At 39.7% G+C, this 22968-nt stretch overlaps 1 protein-coding gene and 1 long non-coding RNA gene across 2 annotated transcripts; both read left to right on the forward strand.

Annotated features, from left to right (window-relative positions):
• Positions 1–537: 537 nt before the first annotated feature.
• Positions 538–13741, forward strand: LOC142177523 (uncharacterized). Its single transcript, XR_012706019.1, has 2 exons — positions 538–967; positions 12132–13741. It is a non-coding gene; the product is annotated as an uncharacterized LOC142177523 (long non-coding RNA).
• A 6517-nt stretch (positions 13742–20258) lies between these two features.
• LOC107821007 (transcription factor MYB92-like) lies at positions 20259–21966 on the forward strand. Its single transcript, XM_016647398.2, has 2 exons — positions 20259–20646; positions 20940–21966. Exons 1-2 carry the CDS (start codon positions 20381–20383, stop codon positions 21502–21504), a joined length of 831 nt encoding a protein of 276 aa, XP_016502884.1. The 5' UTR covers positions 20259–20380; the 3' UTR covers positions 21505–21966.
• The last annotated feature ends 1002 nt before the right edge of the window (positions 21967–22968 follow it).

Here is a 22968-nt window from a genome sequence, read left to right on the forward strand (position 1 = left end):
GAGTATATTCTTGATCTCCAAGATTATTTTGATTACTTTATGACACACTTTGACATGTGAAAATGTTGGATATAATATATGTTGTACAAAGAGAAAATCAAGCGTTGGCATGATAAGCATATTCAAAATCGTGAGTTTGAACTGGGTCAATTGGTGCTCTTATTCAACTCGAGATTGAGACTCTTTTCGGGGAAGCTCAACTCGAGATGGTCGGGCCCGTTTGAGGTAGTGAGAGTCACTTTACATGGTGCAATAGAGTTGCGAGTCCTAGATGGTGAAAGGACCTTCTTAGTGAATGGACAAAGAGTAAAACACTAATATAGAGGTGACTTTTATCATTAAAAGTCAAAGGTGATACTTTCCAATGAATAGACGAGAGCCTGAGTCATGCTGCGATGTTAAATCGGGCGTTTGCTGGGAGACAACCCAACTGATTATTCATTTTTTTCATTCTTGTTAGAATAGTGTTTTAATAATTTTGTAGCTTTTAGTGTCGTGTAATTATAAGTGGTAAAGTGTCATGGGCATGTGAAAAGAGTGTGCAAAGGTAAGGGGTCAAAGGCGCAGCACTGCACGAGAAAAAGCTGAAAATTTTCAGCCTGGAGAAATCGTCGTCCGGTTGGATGCTAGGCGCTTAGGAAAATATGAAAGATCCGAGGAAAAAAATTGGGGGCTGCCTTTGGCGTTTTTTCTGGCGCTAAGCGACCCCCAAAACTGCCAGGCCTCGGTAAGTACCCCTTCCTCTTTTAACCCGTTAATCGCACCGATCCAACCCCAATTCCCTCTCACTAATTTGACCTATAATTGTTCCCACCCAATACAGTTCTCTAATCAAAAATACCAAATCCCTCTAAATTAAGAAAATACCCTAAGACCCCAAAAATTAAATCTCACTTCTCTGGTCCCTCTGTTCTCTCTCTGTCACGCTCTCTCTCGCTCACTTCTGCTCCTCCTCTTCAGCGCACAGGTAAATCCCCTCCTCTATCTCTTTTCATTTTCTTTATATTTCCCTTCCCCTTATCCTTCTTATACCACCACACACCACCTGCTCTGTCTACTATTCCCTTCCCCTATCTTCCCATAAGGTCAAGGTTATAAGTGAGTTTATATGTGAAATTATATGATAATTCGATATGAAATTCTTATGTATCTCTTGAATACGATGTGGAAAACTATAAAACCCACAACCTCGTTAAATTCGAAGGGTGAAACACATGCCAACTTGTTTGAATATATTGAGAAAAACTCATGCACACCAATTATTCGATAAATTGTTTGACAGACGAATTTGCTTGTCGATGAAGTCTTGAGTAGCCGAGTGTTGTTCCTTGGTGCTTAGGAATAAGTGTGGGGTGATAAGAAATGATTTCGCAGCACCCCAAGGTTATGTTTCACCTCACCACACGAAATCCACTCCTTGAACTATGTCGCATGACAGTCGTGCGCGCGCGTGCATGAGTCATACGCGAAGGTCGCAGGGGATTGCCTACCTACTTGCAATTATACTGTTGTCACGACCCGAAATTTCTCACCGACGGGACCGTGATGGCGCCTAACATTTCACTTGCCAGGCAAGCCAACATTAGAGAATCATTAAACCAATTTTTTATTTCCATTCAATAAATAACAAAAATTAACTAAAATAAAATATAAATAAGTGTGGAATATCATAAAACTGTATTAATTACTACCACCCAGATCTGGAGTCACCATTCACGAGTATTTTAGAATTTAATATAAGTAATAGTCTGAAAGAAATACAACTGTCTGAATGAAAGAAAACAATAGGACACAAAAGATAGAAGGGGACTTCAAGATCTGTGATCGCCGACAGATCTACCTTGAGTCTCCGGACAGCGGACCAGTAGCAAATCTCGATTAACCTGAGCCGGTATCAAAATCTACACAGAAAGTACAGAGTGCAGCATCAGTACAACTGACCCCATGTACTGGTAAGTGTCGAGTCTAACCTCGACGAAGTAGTGACGAGGCTAAGGCAAGGCACCTACAAATCAACCTGTACAATTTAACAGTTCATACACGAATAATAGGAATGAAGAACTAAACAGGAAATGTCGGGAGGAGAAACATACTGAGGGGAATACAAGATAAAGAACTACAACAAAATGATCATCGGAGCAGTCAATATACCATGAATCAACAGGAATAGTGAATACAGTAAGGAAAAATGCACGGCATCACCCTTCGTGCTTTTACTCTCAATCTCACCATAAAATTAATAGAAACGGCACGGCATCACCCTTCGTGCTTTTACTCTCATATCATGGCACGGCATCACCCTTCGTGCATTAACACTCACAATATGGCACGACATCACCCTTCGTGCATTAACACTCACAATATGGCACGGCATCACCCTTCGTGCATTAACACTCTCCCTTACCATAATGCAATGCATAAATAACAATAGGGAGACAGAATAACAAGTACAAACCTTACTTCAATATTTGGTTCCATAATATCAATCTCAACTTTGAAATAAAAACTCAATTATAACTAGAAAATCTGTAAACATGATAAGAACGATAAATTGAACAATACTAGCATAACACGTAGCAATTTGACATAGAAAAAAAAACAATATAAGAAAAACAGAGAAACATGGAAAAACAGGTAAATTTGGTGGCGCATAAGTACTCGTCACCTCACATATACGCCGCTCATATGAATTTCGCTTAGCAAGTAATCTAAGGTTCCTAATTCCCACAACACTTACCTCGCTCCGAAGGCCACTTAATTCTCAATCACAGCTTTTTCTTTGGAATTCACCTCCAAACCACTCGTATCTATTCAAAAATGACTCAATAATATCAAATATTGCTAAAGGAATCAATTATATTGCATAAATTAAATTTCCTAAATTTTTCCTCCAAAAACTCGAAAAATCGACCCCGGGCCCGCTTGGTCAAAACCCGAGGTTCGGACAAAAATCCTTTTACCCATTCACCCCCGAGCCCGAATATGTAATTAGTTTTGGAATCCGACCTCAAATCGAGGTCTAAATCCCAAAATTTCCGAAATTCCTAGTTTCTACCTTAACCCCTAACTCTACCATGAAAACTCTAGATTTTTGGTTGATAATTCAAGGAATGTAATGGGTAATTGAAAGAAAATAGTTTAGAATCACTTACCAACAATTTGGGGAAGGAATGACTCTTGAAAAATCGCCCCTCACCGTTTGGTTTTTGAGAAAAATGAGTTTTTTGGCAAAAATCCTGTTTTAAGTTCTGTTAAGTGCTGGGCGACATTGTGCATCGTGTTCGCTAGGCCACTGTCGCGTTCGCGAAGGGTTCAGACTGCCAAGCCTTCGTGTTCGCGAGACCCAGCTCGCGTTCGCGATGGTTACTCCCCCCTGGCCTTCGCGTTCGCGAGACATGGCTCGCGTTCGCTATGAAGGAACGACCAACCCCCCAGGTCCCCACATGCTTTGCGTTCGCGAAGGGTAAGTCCCCCATTATTTCGCGTTCGCGACCAAGCCTTCGCGTTCGTGAAGAAGAAGAAGTCCCAGCCTCATCAGGTTACTCTTCGAGTTCGCGAGAGGACCTTCGCTAACGCGAAGAAGGATATGACAGACACCAGAATATGCAGAAAACCAGATTTTTTCCAAGTCCAAAAAATCCTCTGGCCTATCCGAAACCCACCCGAGCCCTCGGGGCTCCAAACCAACACATGCACACAAGTCTAAAAACATCATATGAACTTGCTCGCGCGATCAAATCGCCAAAATAACACCTAGAACACCGAATTTAGCACCAAATCGAATGCAATTCTCAAGAACACTTTAAAATTTCTATTTACTCAACTGGACGTCCGAATCACGTCAAACCAACTCCGTTTCTCACCAAATTTCACAAATAAGTCTTAAATATAATAATGAAACTGTACCAGGCTCCGGAAGCAAAATACGGACCCGGTACTAACAATGCCAAACATCAATCAATTCTTAAAAATAATTAATTTTTAGACTTTTAATTTTCATCAAAAATTCATAACATGAGCAAGGGACCTTCGAATTAGATTCCGGGCATACACCCAGGTCCCATAATTCGATACGGACCCACCGGGACCGTCAAAACACGGATCCGGGCCCATTTACCAAAAATGTTGACTGAAGTCAACTAAAATTAACTTTTAAGGCAAAACTTTTTATTTTCATTAGTTTTCAACATAAAAGCTTTCTGAAAACCTGCCCGGACTGCGCACGCAAATCGAGGAGGGTAAAAATGAGATTTTTAAGTCTTAAGAGCGCAGATTCGAGTTCTAAATCATAAGATGACCTTTTGGGTCATCACAATCTCCACCTCTAAAACAAGCGTTCGCCCTCCAACGGACATAGAAAAATACCTGGGCTGGTGAAAAGGTGGGGATATCTACTCCGCATATCGGACCCGGACTCCCAAGTAGCTGCCTCAATAGGCTGACCTCTCCACTGCACTCGAACTGAAGGGTAACTCTTTGACCTCAACTGGCGAACTTGCCGGACTAGAATTGCCACCGGCTCCTCCTCGTAAGTAAAATCCTTGTCCAATTGGACAGAGCTGAAATCTAACACATGGGACGGATCGCCGTGATACTTTCGAAGCATGGACACATGGAATACCGGATGAACAGCTGCTAAACTAGGTGGTAACGCAAGCCTGTAAGCCACCTCTCCTACTCTCTCAAGAAGCTCAAAAGGTCTGATATACCTAGGGCTCAACTTGCCCTTCTTTCCGAACTTCGTTACACCCTTCATGGGTGATACCCGAAGTAACACTTTCTCTCCGACCATGAATGCAACATAACGAACTCTACAGTCGGCATAACTCTTCTGCCTGGACTGAGCTGCGCGAAGTCGATCCTGAATAATCTTGACCTTATCCAAGGCATCCTGTACCTAGTCTGTGCCCAACAATCGAGCCTCTCCCGGCTCGAACCACCCAACCGGCGACCGACACCGCCTATCATATAATGCCTCATAGGGAGCCACCTGAATGCTCGACTGGTAGTTGTTGTTGTAAGCGAACTCTACAAGGGGCAAGAACTGATCCCACGATCCTCCGAAGTCTATAACACAAGCGCGGAGCATATCCTCCAAGATCTGAATAGTACGCTCAAACTGCCCATCCGTTTGAGGATGGAATGTTGTGCTCAACTCAACCCGCGTACCTAACTCACGCTGTACTGCCCTCCAAAAGTAAGAGGTAAACTGCATACCTCGATCAGAAATGATAGACACGGGCACACCGTGAAGACGGACGATCTCACGAATATAAATCTCTGCTAACCGCTCCGAGGAATAGGTAACTGCCACAGAAATGAAATGCGCTGACTTAGTCAGCCTGTCCACAATGACCTAAACTGCCTCGAACTTCCTCTGATTCCGTGGGAGTCCAACAACAAAGTCCATAGTGATACGCTCCCACTTCCACTTAGGAATATCTAACCTCTGAAGTAAACCACCAGGTCTCTAATGCTCACACTTTACCTGCTGGCAATTTAGGCACCGAGCTACATAGGCAAATATGTCCTTCTTCATTCGCCTCCACCAATAATGCTGCCTCAAGTCCTGATACATCTTGGCGGCGCCTGGATGAATAGAATATCGGGAACTATGGAACTCCTCAAGGATTAACTCACGAAGTCCATCCACATTAGGCACACAAATACGACCCTGCATCCTCAAAACTCTGTCATCTCCAACTGTAACCTGCTTGGCACCACTGTACCGCACTGTGTCTCTAAGGACAAGTAAATGAGGATCGTCATCCTGCCGATCTCTGATGCGCTCAAATAAAGAAGACCGAGCAACTGTACAAGCTAGAACATAGCTGGGCTCAGAAACATCTAACCTCACGAACTGGTTAGCCAAGGCCTGAACATCCAATGCAAGCGGTCTCTCACCAACTGGAATATATGCAAGGCTACCCATACTGACTGACTTTCTACTCAAAGCATCGGCCACCACATTGGCCTTCCTGGGATGATACAATATAGTGATATCATAGTCTTTCAATAGCTCCAGCCACCTCCTCTGCCTCAAATTGAGTTCCTTCCGCTTGAATAAATACTGCAAGCTCCGATGATCAGTGAATACCTCATATGGCACGCCGTAAAGATAGTGCCTCCAAATTTTCAGCGCGTGAACAATGGTTGCCAGCTCTAGATCATGAACAGGGTAATTCTTCTCGTGAACCTTCAGCTGTCGTGAAGCATATGCAATAACCTTGCCACCATGCATCAATACCGCACCCAGACCAATACGAGATGCGTCACAATATACTGTATAAGATCCTGAACCTGTGGGTAACACCAATACCGGTGCCGTAGTCAAAGCTGTCTTGAGCTTCTGAAAGCTCGCTTCACACTCGTCTAACCACCTGAACGGGGTACCCTTCTGGGTTAATCTGGTCAATGGGGCTGCTATGGATGAAAACCCCTCCACAAATCGATGGTAATAGCCTGCCAAACCCAGGAAACTACAGATCTCTATAGCTAATGTGGGTCTAGGCCAGTTCTGGACTGCCTCAATCTTCTTAGAATCCACCTGAATACCCTCTGTTGATACCACGTGACCCAAGAAAGAAACTAACCTCAACCAAAACTCGCATTTTGAGAATTTAGCATATAACTGGCTGTCTGTCAGAGTCTGAAGAACGATCCGAAGGTACTGCTCATGCTCCTCTCGACTGTGGGAGTAGATCAAGATATCATCAATAAACATAACCACAAAGGAATCTAAGTAGGGTTTGAACACCCGGTTCATCAAATCCATGAATGCTGTTGGGGCATTTGTCAGCCCAAATGACATTACTAGAAAATCATAATGCCTATACCGAGTCCGAAAAGCTGTCTTAGGAACATCAGATGCCCTAATCCTCAACTGATGGTAGCCAGATCTCAAATCAATCTTTGAAAACACCTTGGCACCCTGAAGCTGATCAAATAAATCATAAATCCTCGGCAATGGATATTTGTTCTAGATGGTGACTTTGTTTAACTGCCGATAATCTATACACATCCTCATTGATCCATCTTTCTTCTTCACAAACAACACAGGTGCACCCCAGGGTGAGACACTAGGTCTAATGAAGCCCTTATCCAGCAAATCTTGCAACTGCTCCTTCAATTCTTTCTAACTCTGGCAGGGCCATGCGATATGGCGGAATGGAAATAGGTTGAGTGCCCGGAGGTCTGCAGGAAACACCTCTAGAAACTCACGAACAACCAGCACCGAATCTATTGAAGGAACCTCCGCACTAGAATCGCGGACATAAGCCAAATAAGCTAGACACCCCTTCTCGACCATATGCCGATCCTTCACATAAGAGATAACCCTACTGGCAGAATGGGCAGAGATTCCCTCTCCACTCTAATCGAGGCAACCTTTGCAAGGCTAAGGTCACCATCTTGGCGTGACAATCTAATATAGCATGATAAGATGACAGCCAATCCATACCCAGTATGACATCAAAATCAACCATGTCGAGAAGTAGAAGATCTACACGAGTCTCAAGACTCCCAATGGTGATCACACACGAACGATAAACACGATCAACAACAATAGCATCTCCCACTGGTGTGTACACATACACAGGAGCACTCAAAGAATCACGAGGCACAACCAAATAGGAAGACACATAAGAGTAAGTAGATCCCGGATCAAATAGAACTGAAGCATCTCTACTGCAAACTGAAACAGTACCTATGATAACAGCGTTAGATGACTCAGCCTCAGGCCTGGCAGGGAAAGCATAACATCGGGGTTGGGCCCCACCACCCTGAACTACGTCCCTAGGATTGCCTCTAGCTGGCTGGTCTCCACCTCTAACGTCCTAACCTCCACCTCTAACTGTCTAGCTGCCTGACCCCTGCCCCTGGCTGGCTGAGCAGGTGGTGCAGAAACTGGTGTCGAAACCATGGCACGAGAACTCTGATGCTGTGAGCTGCCCGTTGCCCAAGGACAAAATCTAGCAATGTGCCTCGGATCACCACAAGTATAACATAACCTCGGCTGTTGTGACTGCTGACCCTGTCGACCTGAATAACCACACTGATAACTCTGGAGTGGATGTGCACTAATAGGAGCTGGTGGTGCACTGTAGGCTAGCTGGTCGGAATAATGCATCTGAGGGCCAAGACCACCTGAGGCACTGTGGGATGCCTGGAGCACTGAATGAAACGGCCTGGGAGGATGGCCTCTACCAAAAGTACTCCTGCCTCTAGATGAGGCACCGCTGAACTCACCAGAATGACGAGGCCTCTTGTCAGACCCCTGACCTCCCTGAGTAAGAACCATCTCGACTCGTCTGGTGACATTAGCAGCCGCCTGAAAAGAAATCTCACTCCCATTCTCCTTAGCCATCTGCAATCTGATAGGCTAAGCAAGTCCATCAATAAACATCCTCACCCTCTCTCTCTTGGTGGGAAGCAGAAGAATGGCATGACGGGCCAAATCCACAAAACGGGTCTCATATTGAGTAACAGTCATACTGCCCTGCTGGAGACGCTCAAACTGACGGTGACGTTCCTCTCTCAATGTGATAGGCAGAAACTTCTCTATGAAGAGCTAAGAGAACTGGTCCCAAGTAAGAGTAGGCGACCCAGCTGGTCTGGTCAACAAGTAATCTCTCTACCATTTCTTGGCGGAACCAGTCATCTAAAATGCAGCAAAATCGACCCCATTGGTCTCCACTATACCCATGTTCCGTAGAACCTCGTGACAGTTGTCAAGATACTCCTGGGGGTCCTCTAAAGGAGCACCACTGAAGTGAACAGGAAAGAGCTTGGTAAACCTGTCCAATCTCCATAAAGCCTTAGAAGACATAGGTGGCCCATCTCCGACCTGTGCCGCAATAGCCGGCCGAACTAATCTGACTGGCTGAGCTGCTGGAGCCTGATACTGGGGAGCTATCTGCTCCAGAGTGGGAGTGGTAGGAGTCTGGGCTCCTCCTTCAGCCTGAGAGACTGCTGGTGCATGGGAAATGCACCAGTCTGGGCCACACTCTCCATAAGGCCCACCAAACGGACCAAAGCATCCTGAAGTACTGGGGTAGCAATGAACCCCTCCGGAACCTGAGCTGGTCCGACAGGAACAGTCTGGGCTGGAACCTCCTCGTCAATCTCTATCTGAGGCTCCACCACTAGGGCTGCTGCTGGGGCCCTAGGCTGAGCCCTGCCCCTTCCTCGGCCTCTAGCACGGCCTCGGCCTCGACCTCTGACCTGCATAGGAGCTGTCACTGGAGGCTCTGGCTGCTGCTCAGCTGAGGAAGCGATACGTGTTCTCACCATCTGTGAGAGAATAAGAGTAGAAGAGTTCAATCAGTATTGAGAAAGCAAAATCGCACGACATAAAAGAATAGAAGTGAAGATTGTTCCTAAACTTCATAACCACTAGAAGATAAGCACAGACGTCTCCGTACCGATCCTCCAGACTCTACTAATCTTGCTTGTGAATTGTGAGACCTAGGCAACCCAGTGCTCTGATATCAACCATCACCACCCGAAATTTTCCACTGACGGGACCGTGATGGCGCCTAACATTTCACTTGCCAGGCAAGCTAACGTTAGAGAATCATTAAACCAATTCCTTATTTCGATTCAATGAATAACAATAATTAACTAAAATAAAATATAATAAGTGTGAAATATCATAAAACTATATTAATTACTATTACCCGGATCTGGAGTCATCATTCACGAGCATTCTAGAAATTACTACAAGTAATAGTCTGAAAGAAATACAACTGTCTGAATGAAAGAAAACAGTAGGACATAAAAGATAGAAGGGGACTTCAAGGTCTGTGAACGCCAACAGATCTACCTTGAGTCTCCGAACAGCGGACCAGTAGCAAATATCGATCAACCTGAGTCGGTATCAAAATCTGCACAGAAAGTGCAGAGTGTAGCATCAGTACAACCGACCCCATGTACTGGTAAGTGTCGAGCCTAACCTCGACGAAGTAGTGACGAGGCTAAGGCAAGGCACCTACAAATCAACCTGTATAATTTAACAGTGTATACGCAAATAACAGGAATGAAGAAACTTAACAGGAAATGTCGGGAGGGAAAACATACTGAGGGGAATACAAGATAAAGAACTACAACAGAATGATCACCAGAGCAGTCAATATACCATGAATCAACAGGAACAGTGAATACTGTAAGGAAAAATGCACGGCATCATACTTCGTGCTTCTACTCTCAATCTCACCATAAAATTAATAGAAACGGCACGACATCACCCTTCGTGCTTTTACTCTCGTTTCATGGCACGGCATCACCCTTCGTGCATTAATACTCACAATATGGCACGGCATCACCCTTTGTGCATTAACACTCACAATATGGCACGGCATCACCCTTCGTGCATTAACACTCTCCCTTACCATAATGCAATGCATAAATAACAACAGGGAGACAGAATAACAAGTACAAACCTTACTTCAATATTTGGTTCCATAATATCAATCTCAACTTTGAAATAAAAACTCAATTATAACTAGAAAATATGTAAACATGATAAGGACGATAAATTGGACAATACTAGCATAACACGTAGCAATTTGACATAGGAAGAAAAACAATATAAGAAAAACAGAGAAACATGGAAAAACAGGTAAATTTGGCGGCGCATAAGTACTTGTCACCTCACATATACGCCGCGCACATGAATTTCACTTATCAAGTAATCTAACGTTCCTAATTCCCTCAAGTCAGGGTTAGACACAACACTTACCTCGCTCTGAAGGCCACTTATTCTCAATCACAGCTTTTTCTTTGGAATTCACCTCCAAACCACTCGTATCTATTCAAAAGTGACTCAATAATATCAAATATTGCTAAAGGAATCAATTATATTGCATAAATTAAATTTTCCAAGTTTTTCATCCAAAAAGTCAAAAAATCGACCCCGGGCCAGCTTGGTCAAAACCCGAGGTTCGGAGAAAAATCTTTTTACCCATTAACCGCCGAGCCCGAATATGTAATTAGTTTTGGAATCTGACCTCAAATCAAGGTCTAAATCCCCAAATTTCCAAAATTCCTAGTTTCTACCCTAACCCCTAACTCTACCATGAAAACTCTAGATTTTTGGTTGATAATTCAAGGAATGTAATGGATAATTGAAAGAAAATGGTTTAGAATCACTTACCAACACTTTGGGGAAAGAAATGACTCTTGAAAATCGCCTCTACCCGTTTGGTTCTTGAAAAATATTGAAGAAATGGCTTAAATCCGTGTTTGATTCTGTTTTATGCACTGGCGACAGTGTGCATCGCGTTCGCGAGTCATGTCAAACCGAATGAAATTCTCAAGAGCACTTTAAAATTTCTATTTTCTCAACTGGACGTCCAAATCATGTCAAACCACCCCCGTTTCTCACTAAATTTCACAGACAAATCTTAAATATCATAATGAACATGTACCGGGCTCCGGAACCAAAATACGAATCCGGTACTAACAATACCAAACATCAATCAATTCTTAAAAATAATTATTTTCAGACTTTTAATTTTAATAAAAAATTCATAACTTGAGTTAGGGACCTCCGAATTCGATTTCGGACATACGCCCAGGTCCCATATTTCGATACGGACCCACCGGGACTGTCAAAATATGGATCTAGGCCCGTTTACCAAAATATTGACCAAAGTTAACTAAAATAAACTTTTAAGGTAAAAATTCTTATTTTTATTAGTTTTCAACATAAAAGCTTTTCAAAAACCTGCCCGGACTGCGCACACAAATAGAGGGTAAAAATGAGATTTTAAGGCTTAAGAGCGCAGATTCGAGTTCTAAATCATAACATGACCTTTTGGGTCATCACAACTGTGTTGTGTCCTTTGTTTGTTTTTTGGTTTTTTGAAGAATCGTAGTGTAGAATATTTAATTGAGTAGTGATTCGGGGCATATCATACTATGATCAAATTATTTTCAAGCCCCCAGTGTAGAGAAATATATAGTAATATGTGTACATTAGTGTAAGCTGCATGCGTATGGTGTTGGTTGCTACAGGGAGGTCTTGAATATGAAGCATTGCTTGACTATTAACTGTGGGGTCGTGTCGATCCTACCTTTTTGGATTTTGGTGCTATTAAATGATATATCTAATAGGCATGCTTTATTTGCAGGTTTAGGTACAAAAATGGCTCGTGAAGGTCAAAGCAAGGCAAAGGAAACTGCAAGGTCCTCTACAACTTCCCCATCCACAAATAAACGTAAGCAAACTAAAGTTGCCTCAAGAAAAACAAGAAAGTGCAAGTAAATGGCTGAGCCTTCTGAAAGTCAACCTCGGGTGCCTCGTCCCAATTGGACAGTGATGATGCTAAAAAATGGTATCATTCCTTTGTTCCATACGAGCGGTATATTTTTGAGGTGGGCATCAATGTCACAATATTGGAGAAGAATTTTCCCGTTGTTCTAGCCCGAATGATGGAATTGAAGTTGGAGCGGTTTCTAGAATCTCTCAGGCCTGCGAATCTAAGAATGGTGAAGGAATTATATGCCAATTGGAACTTTGCCAAGTCCGATACCTATGTAAGAGGTGTATGGGTGAATTTTCATGCTGAAGCTTTATGCGACTTCTTGGGTTCCCGAATCATAATCCAAAAACTTTTCAGAAGTTCGTCCGTAGTCCAGATTATCAAGCTATCCGTCGTACTTTGTGTGGGATGGACTCGATAGTAAAGTGGACTCGTTCACTCTGCGATGATACCCAGAAGGAGCTATATCGGACTGACTTTAGCAGGACAGTAAAGGTGTGGCAGAGCTTTGTTCAGGCTTGTATCTTGCCTGGTGAGCATACTTCATAGTGTATGAGAGTGGGGGTTTGTTTGATTTACTTCTTGATGATGGGAAAACATGTTAACATTGGTCAGTTGATGCTCGATGAGATGAACCACACTAGATTTTAGTGAGATTCGAGGAGGTTCTTCTATGGTAACTTGTTGAGAAAGTATATGCTCAGGAGGGAGGTGCCTGCTTATGATGGGGTCGATGAGGTAGTGATATGCCAACAGAGTTGCTAGATATTTCGGCATTGCAGATTGAGCATGGGCCCAAGTTGAGCATTGCTGCTAGTCAAGAGCGGGATGACAATTTGTATTGCCAAATGTATTGTATGATGAGCCTAATATTGCAAATGGTGGGGGTTACAGAGGAAGAGAAACAAAACCTACACCAGGACTGTACATTGTTGGAGTCAACGAGGTGGCTAATGGGACTGCCACCTGGTAGCCCGCTATACTCTTTTGAGGACCGTAACACACATCCACCGTCTCTTGACAAGGATGAGGCTGGTGAGAAGGTCAATGGCTCGTTGGCTATTGAGGACGTTGCTGAAGACATCACTGCAAGTGGATCTATGTCTCATGGCTCGAGGCTGGCTCGCAGACTTACTGATGAGGAGTCTGATGAATACGGCTCAAAGTACGACTCGAATGGGTCAGATTAACTAGGGAGTTCCTTCGTTCCATCTTTCTATTTGATGTTTATTCTATGTGCATTGGGGATAATGCACCTTTTAAGTATGGGGTGGGGGACTCTCGTCAAAGTATAATAGTATAGTAGTATTAACATTAACTTTTTATCTTTAATTTTTAGCTTCTTAGTTTTATTTACTTAGTTAGTAGAATTAGTAGTGTAGTATATAGTAGAATTAGTTTTAGTAGTGTTAATTTGAAGAAAAAAATCAAATACATTCAAAATTCAAGAGCATCAGAAAAAAATTTAACTCTTCCCGACGATGGATCTCTTGAAATTTTTTTTTGAGGGATTAAGGTCCAACAAAAAATTCAAAAATATTTTCTTTATTTTTAGTTAGTCGTAGGTAGATAATAATTTTCCTTGGTTTTTCTTTGAGCAACGGTTCTTTTTCAAGAGATGTAACTTCAACCGGGTACTTTTTTTTTTTAAAGAATAGGATTGAAGGAAGAAAACTTGAGTGATTCGATGTGTCGTTTGACCTATTTGATACTAGCGTAGTTAGGTCTTGGCATGCAAATTACCTTTCTAACATATTTTGATGAAAAGTAATGTTGTGAATAAATTGAATAGCTTGTTTGTGACGTCTTCTCTCGGTTTATTGACTTGTTTTCATGTAGTGCTTATTACGTAATATTTCTTGACCTTGTAATTACTCGCTTTAACTTGAGAGTTATAATGGACCTGTCCCGAATGGGTCACGTGCATTGTGTGACGTGAGGTCTTAATTATATTCTGTGATATCTTATGTTAGTCTAAAACTTATCCCGTGTGTTAGTCAAAGCAAAATAATTAAGTCTTGTGAGTCTAGGAGAAAATATAGAAAATTCCTTCATTGTCCATTGAGTTGTTATGCCACCATAACTAAAATTATCCTTAGTTATCCCATTTGAGCCTATAAACCTTTTATTTGACACTCACATTACAAGCTGAATCTCATTTTGTTTTTAATTGAATTTTGTTAAATTTGTAGCTCTGAAAGCACTTAAGTCGCTAGAAGAGTAAGATGAGAGTTGGGGTAGCTTTTCAATGGAACCATATAAAGGTCAAAAGGTGCACATATATTTTGAAAGATCATTAGCCAGAAAAACTAAATTTATAGAGAATGTTGAATAAAAAAGTGAAAGAAAAAACAAAAAAAAACTACAAAGACCAAAAATAGAAAGTATACTTCCTATTCTTCTTAATCGAGCTAGTGAATGTACAAATGTTCTTAAAGAGAAATGGCCAAATTGTGTATAATTTTATGGCAAGGCATTGAAATAGTCATGAAGAGTGTGCACTTGAAATTTAGGTGTAGGGTATTAAAGTACTTAGGAGGGTTAGTCACTATAATCAAAATATTTTTTACTCGTTCCTTAGCCTACATTACAATTCGTAAAGACCTAATTGATCCTATACTTCACGAGCTTAGATTAGTAGACACATACACTATGGGTAAGCCTACGGTATGACCTCGGGATGCACATGAATTTCTTTGTGAGAGTGAGTGAGTTATTTTTGTTCATGATGTCCTTGAACTACATTTGAAATCTTGATTTAAATATTTGGACTATATCCTCTTTTGTCTATTGGTGAGGGCACATGATTTCATGACGGATATGTGACTTATTGAAACTTCTCTTATTGGGGTGAGTGTGCAAGCTGAGAATGCTTATTAGCAACAAGTCGATCTTTGAGCTGAGGTGGTTATGAGCAGATTGTTTGGTTATATGAACTCAATTATGCTTTGGCATGTAGAAGTTGGAAAGTGTAGAAAGTATGTATGCAACGACTTAATTATTGGTATCAATCATGATCATAGGTGTAGTATGCATATTTGCTAAATGCTCCTTTGTACATGATGTCTTGTGTTGCATTTGTGAATTACAAAGGTTTTAGGTTGCTCGAGAACGAGCAAAAGCATAAATAAGGGTTGATGATGTTTGGCGAAAAAATCCATGTTTTTATATATCTCCTATTCTTGTTAACTTTAATATGAATATTGACGGCTCGAGCCTAATTTTAGTGTTTATGTATGTAGTATTCGATTGGAAGTGATTTGGGAAGAATGTATGTGAGTTTGGAGCTAAACCGGAAGAAAACGGATAACGTGCATTTTTGAGTGTCCGGGTGAGGGCCAAGCACCCAGAAAAACGAAAAAGGAAGCATCTCAAAACTTTTGGCAGTCAGCTGCCCAGAAAAATGCCCAATCGCGCGAATTCTCCTTATTTTGACATAGAAAAGGCTTCGGTATTGCAAGCCCCTAACAAGTATAAAAGGGTTCGTAGACCTAATTTTTAGGGCTTGAACATTTTTTGGAGGCAATACAAACGTGAGGAGCAATTTGTGAGGCGAAAAGCATCGAGTTCTTTATTCCTTCATCATTTTGTTGTAATTTATTTATGTAAAATACTTGGATAATTATTACTACGAACATGAGTGGCTAAGCACTCTATTTTTTGGGGTTGTGGTTGTCATGAATATTGACGTTTTATAATTACATCTTCATTAATTTGAATTATCATCTCGTAGTTATTTTCTTAATTATCACGACCGGAAATCCCAACCACAGGACCGTGATGGCGCCTAACGTTGACTTGTTAAGCAAGCCAACATTAGATACACAATACTCATTTTACAATTTTAAAAGTAGATTAATTTAAGAAAGTAAAGCTGTAGAACGTCAAAATAAACATAATAATTCCCAATACGTTGTCTAGTACAAAACTCGGAATCAGGTGTCACAAATACATGAGCTCCTAAAACAAAATACTACAACCAATGTCTGAAATGAAAATACAACTATTTGAATGAAATAAACAACACAAGGAAATAAGAAAGGGACTTTAAGGTCTGCGAACGCCGTGCAGCTCTACCTTAAGTCTCCGTGTAAAGATAGTCCGAGCGAGCCTCCACTAACTGTTGCTGGGACCAATACCAGAATCTGCACAAGAAGCTTAAAAGTGTAGTATGAGTACAACCAACCTCATGTGCTCTTTAAATGCCGAGCCTAACCTCGACGGAAGTACCGACGAGGCTATAACAAGGCACCCACTATAAACTTGTACAAGTATAGTAAAAACAACAGAAATAGAGGAAACAACATTTGACATATAAACCAGAACAATAAATACACAACAGAGGGCCCCGTATAACATCTATGCTCAATTTCTCAGTAACAATCCGAATATAAAAACAATAGCCAAAAATAGTCTTAACATGTCTTCTTCGTTGCAGCGCACAACCCGATCTCCAAATATATATATAAATATATATATATATATATATATACACACACAAATAATTCATGCTTGAAACCCGAATTCAAACAATAATACCAATATCTGTTGTAGCGTGCAACCCGATTCCAAATAATAATACCAATATCTGTTGCGGTGTGCAACCCGATCCCAAATAATAATACCAATATCTGTTGCGGCGTGCAACCCGATACCAAATATATAACATGTATGTACAAAACAAAAACCAACCACGGCGTATTTCACAATGAAACGCGGTAAGGGAATTAAACAAGTACAGACGTAAAAATAGATAAAAATGGCTATCTAACAACATACAAAAAATATAAGGCAAGTAAAGGCAATTAATAAAGACACAGATTCATGGAAACATATAGCAAATTAAGGCATGTAACGAATAAAAGCATGAATTTAACAAGTAAGGGCAAGTAGCAATTAAAACATTTAACACGTAGTAATATGGAATAAATGAAGGCATGAAATAATGAAAGACAACCAACTATGTAGCCTGTCCCACATACTTAACACATGATGACGTATATACACTCATCACCTTGCATATACGACATCCCCACGCATAAATCAAGTAGCAAATATACCAATCAAGTCATAATTCCTTCATGTCAAGATTAACCACGACACTTACCTCTTTTCGCAACCAAATCAATGAACAATGACGGATTTTCCTTTAAAATAAGCCTCCAAACCAATTGAATCTAGCCAAATATAGTTCAAACAATCAAAACAAGCTTTAAAAACTACCCACGAGTGAAAAAAGGTTCAATCTTTAAATAAATAAATTAAATAAATCAATAAAAGTCAACCCCGGATACGCTTGGTCAAAATTCGAGATTCGGACCAAATTTCGATTACCCATTCACCTCCGAGTCCGATTATATAATTTATTTCGAAATCAGACCTCAATTCGAGTTCTAAATCTCAATTTTACCAATTTCCTAAATTCTACCCAAAGCTCTCAATTTCTACTTTGAAATCACTAAATTTAAGGTTAAAAATCAATGGGTAATTATGGAAATACATCAACACTAGTAGAAAAGTACTAACCAATGAAGTTGGGATGAAAATCTCTTCAAACATCTCTCTAGTCCGAGCTGTAGGTTTCAAAAATGATGAAAGATAATGAAATCCCGTTTTTCATCTTTAATTTAGCTAAACATGAGGTGCTCTTCGCATTCGCAGAGCACCTGTCGCGTTCACACCAGTAGATCGCATTCGCGATAAAGAACCCCACCTTCCTTCCCCAGCCATCCCAAACCTACGCGTTCGCGTAGGGTTTGGCGCGTTCGCAAAGGACAGTCCCCCCAAGCCTTCGCGTTAGCAACCTACCTCTCGCGTTCACATAGTGTATCTAGCCCCAACCCCAAAATTCCCCTTTGCGATCGCGATAGTGGCTTCGCGATCGGGATAGTGGCTTCGTGATCGCGAAGCACTGTTACACCAGCAGAAAAACCAGCAACTCAACAAGTCCAAAATGGTTCGAAATCAATCTGAAACTCATCCGAGCCCCCTAGGCTCCTATCCGAACATTCACACAAGTGTAATAATTTCATGCAAACTCGCTCGTTACCACAAATCATCGAAACAACATAAAAAATCACGAATCGATCATAAAACTTAAGATTTTTCAAAGTTAAACTCATTTTTTTCAACTTTTCACATAATGCGCCGAAATGCCCTCGAGTCTCCCGGGACCCCAACCCAACATGCGTACAAGTCCAAAAATATAATACGAACATACCGAAATCGTCAAAATACCAATTCGGGGTCGTTTACCAAGAATGTTGACCGTAGTCAATTCTAGTTATTTTTAAAGTCAAAAGTCACATTTTCTTTAAAATTTCATGTAAATTTTTTTTGAAAAATAATACGGACCACGTACGCAAGTCATATAACATCAAATGAAGCTATGAGAGGTCTCGGAATACAGAAATAAAGGCTAGTACTCAAAATGACCTATCGGGTCGTCACATTAATTCTAGTTTTAACTTGTGAATTGTTGTAGCTACTGATTCAACATACTATCTATTCTATGCTTGGAAAAGATATGTTTAAATTAGAGGAGAATTAAAGAACACTTGTTTCTGAACCCGTGGCTCGGAGAAAGATTTCGCGGTTAGGATAGATATACCTAACAATCTTGCTTAGTGTAATGCCGTAATATATTCGTTCATGACAGATTCAATACCATAAGAATATAGGGTTGATATATTGTGGATAGATGAATAGTATGCTAACTATATAAACGATCCGGTCAACTAGCAACCAAAGATAGTTCGGATTAATATGTGTAATTACGAACTCAATAGGATTTATAAACCGATCACAATCCTAGAATCTTCATCTCCTCTAAGTAAAATCTGACAATAAACTTTTGCGTTATTGATTAATTTAGTTGATTACTTGTTTAATTTTCGCAACAGTAGATTAATAGAAAAAACCATTACTCTTGATTATCTTAGACAGTAATTGATTTTAGTTAGCTTAATTAACGATTATTCTAAGTCATGTGGGTTCGACATCCGACTTTCGAATCACTTTATTACTTGACAGCCACATATACGCATGTGTGTATTTGGGGAATCAACATTACTTTTTAAAATATTTGAATTTTTAACACTGTATAAAATTAAACTCTTAAAGCTTGGTCGTAATGTCTGTTTTGCAAGAAAACTCCAAAAAGTACGTGTACGTCGTACCTGTTGATCACTTTAAATTAAACGAGCATGCACTTGGAAACATTGATCAGAAAAGACAGAGGAAGCTAAATCACCCAGTGTCATGCAGCTTAAGAGAGGGAACATAAAATGTGTCATTTTCATATGATTAATTAATAATGCTCAGAGACTTTTTATTTCTCTCTTTTGCAATTGGGAATGTGGGGTAACCATAAGCACAAAAATAGTGCTGATTGACTTCTGCAACTAAGATCCGAAATCAACCACCACTTCTTGGAGCAGCATACTTAATTCTGTGATGCAAATAAACGAGCCAAGTAATTAGTTAGATAAAGAAGAAAAACAAAAAAATAGATGCTCCCTCTCCTAAAATGTTTGACACTTCATTTTTACTTCTCGCGATTTCAACTTAATTCGACTGAAAATTGGTTCAAATTGGTCCTTGATCATAAAATTAGTGTTTGATAATAGGAGACTAAATAAATTTAGGATTTAAAACTTATGCTTCGTGCCAAAATATTGCGCTCCTTTGAACCTTTTAATTATCTTATATGGTGCTTCAAAATTTGGATGGAGTAAAACATAATCAACCAAAAAGAATTAGAATCCAAGGAAATTATCTTGGTGGCTTATCAACACGTTTGTTTTAGATATGTTGACAAAAATCTTACTGTTTTTGAAATTGACTCTAGCATTATTACCTAATTCTTTGTTTAATACAATTTGATGAGCCAAACAAGGTCTGCTAGGCCACCTCTCTATATCTTTTGCCGTGTTGCCTGGAGCATGTTGTATAATTTGAAGAAATCAGTTGACCTCGTGCTTGACAAACTGACTTCCATGCAATTATAAAAACCATCACATTTCTCTCCAACATTTCTCAAAATTGTACATTTTCCAATCTTCTCAGTCCTTAAAAAATTCTTTGACTTTGTACTTTTTCAGTCTTCCATTTGAAAAATGGGGAGATATCCATGCTGCAAATCAGACAAAGATTTGAAGAAGGGGCAATGGACAGCTGAAGAAGATGAAAAACTAATGGAATATATTCAAGAAAATGGTCAGGGAAATTGGCAATTGGTCCCCAAAAGAGCAGGCTTAAACAGGTGTGGGAAGAGTTGTAGACTAAGGTGGACTAATTATCTAAGGCCTGATATTAAAAGAGGAGGTTTCTCAGAGGAAGAAGAACAGATGATCATCAACTTTCATTCTGTCCTTGGAAACAGGTAACAATTATTACTCCATGTTTCCTTTCTTCATGTTTTTAGTTCATTTTTGGTGCCTTTTAGAGTTCAACTTCTTTACGCTAATAAGCGTAAAAGAATCTTTGCACTAACAGATCACACGTAAAAGATAATTACCTATAACTTCCATAAAAAGTGCAACTAGTAACCTAAAAGTAAGATGTGAAAATTCTTTAAATTCTCAGTCTATCTAAATTAAATCAACCTTTTTATAGTAGATTTTCTTTTTCTTTTTTTTTTGTTCTGCATTAACATTATTATATATTTCCTTGTAGATGGTCAAGAATTGCAGCTCATCTTCCAGTAAGGACTGATAATGAAATCAAGAATTTCTGGAATACCCATCTGAAGAAAAAGCTTCTCAAATCTGGAATTGATCCAGTAACACATCAACCAATAACTGATCCCACTCTGCTTCTTAGTCTTTCTAATTTGATAAATCCTTTGGAATCTGCTCTTAGGTTACAAGCAGAACTGACTGAAATGGCCAAAATCCATCTCCTTCAAAACATAATTCAAGTCCTAAACACTCCTCCATTTCCAACATTACAAGAAAACTTACCCATGCAACAATTATACAACAATGTTTCACCATATGACATTCTTACTAATGTGGCAAGTAACATAGATGAGCCTTCTCCAAATTCGAATTCCTTGGACGGATTTGGTAAAGTGTCTAATGTTGATTCAGATTATTCACTTCCGTCATTATTTCCTGCTACACTTGAGAAATCACCATTTGAGCAGAATATTGATGCTCCCAGTTATGGTTTCTTAGATGCATGGGAAAAAGGTCTTGATGATGAAGCTTATAACTCCTTCTGGCGAGGTATTTTTTGAAGATTACTTAGAGCTTGCCTTGTTTTAATGGGGATATATATATATAAACTTCATTCAGTTTCTATATAATAAAAAAAAAAATGCTAATTTTTGTAGCTTCCTTTAATTTTCTCAGCCCTTTTCTTGTATACGTTTTAATCAATATTTCCATTGTTCTTTTGTTGAGGATTTTTCTTTTCCCTTATGGAACGGAGAGTAATAAGGGACAAAGACGCAATTATGGTAGTAATAACTTTGTAGTTTTGTTTACAACGTGTAATAATTAATTAGGGTAGGTATTTTGTGTACCGACTTCTGTAAATTAATGAAATTTGTAAATAACAGCAGAGCACTCTAATAAATAAAATGTCTCAAAACATCTTCAAATCAATAGTTAGAATGCTATAAAATTAGGACTCGTCTCTGCGTGAGGCAAGATCTAAACATCCCAAAACAACCATGGTGGACACTGAAATTTTTGTGTATATGTACGTATATATGTATAAGTAGACCTAGATATATCTTATTTACAATAAAAGTTAGATACGTTGATTAGTGCCGTCACCTAATTTAGTAATTACGTCACTCGGTACACTATTATGTAATGTTATGACTAGAGTTTTTTAAATTAATCTTTCTTACATTTTTAATGTAGTTGATTAAGGCTTTCTTAATAGTTTAGTATTTTGATTTTTACAGTAATACTTTGTAAATATTAGTTTAAAGGGTCCTCGAATATTGATTTCCCTTCCTGGAAATTTTCCGAAGTTTTCTTTTGGTTGATTCTCCAATAAATAAAAGATCCGGAATGTGTTTCATGATGAATACAGTACAATGAAAAAGCGCTTCCCTTATTTTAATTTTCTTGTAATATTTTTTTTATCTATTCTTTATATGAATTGACTCCGCTTTAGCCACTAGCTCTGTATGTCCCTAAACAACTTCTTTCCTCACCTGTCACTATGGCCGAAGGTTAGCAAACCTGCTCTAGGTCAGTTCGTCCAAAAAAAAAAAGGAACTCCAGCGGAAAAAGAAACATATCTGGATATTTCAATGATTTGTTTTCTAAACACCGATCATCTCAATATTCAAGAACAAGAATAAGATTAATCAGTATAATCAACCTATTCAATACTCTTTTCTTTTACGTTGGAGCATGTATACGGGTAAAACCGAATCCAATATGACACTATTAGAAAACTGGCATATTTCGTCCAAGGCATACCGATCGAAATCGGTCGGGAAAAAAAACGACCGAAATCGGTCGGAAATTGCTAAATTGGTCGCAAAAGTCAACAAAAATATTTTTGACAACGGAAATAGTGGTCCCACAGCAAAAAAATAAAAATTCCGACCGATTTCGGTCGGAAATTGGTCAATATTTGACCAACACCAGGTCATACTTGTATATAATGTACAAAAATAATTTTTTATTAAAATGTTTCCAAATTTCCGACCGAATTCGGTCGGAAATTTTAAAATTAT

Source organism: Nicotiana tabacum, chromosome 23 (genome assembly GCF_000715075.1).
Source record: "Nicotiana tabacum cultivar K326 chromosome 23, ASM71507v2, whole genome shotgun sequence".
Lineage (NCBI taxonomy): Eukaryota > Viridiplantae > Streptophyta > Magnoliopsida > Solanales > Solanaceae > Nicotiana > Nicotiana tabacum.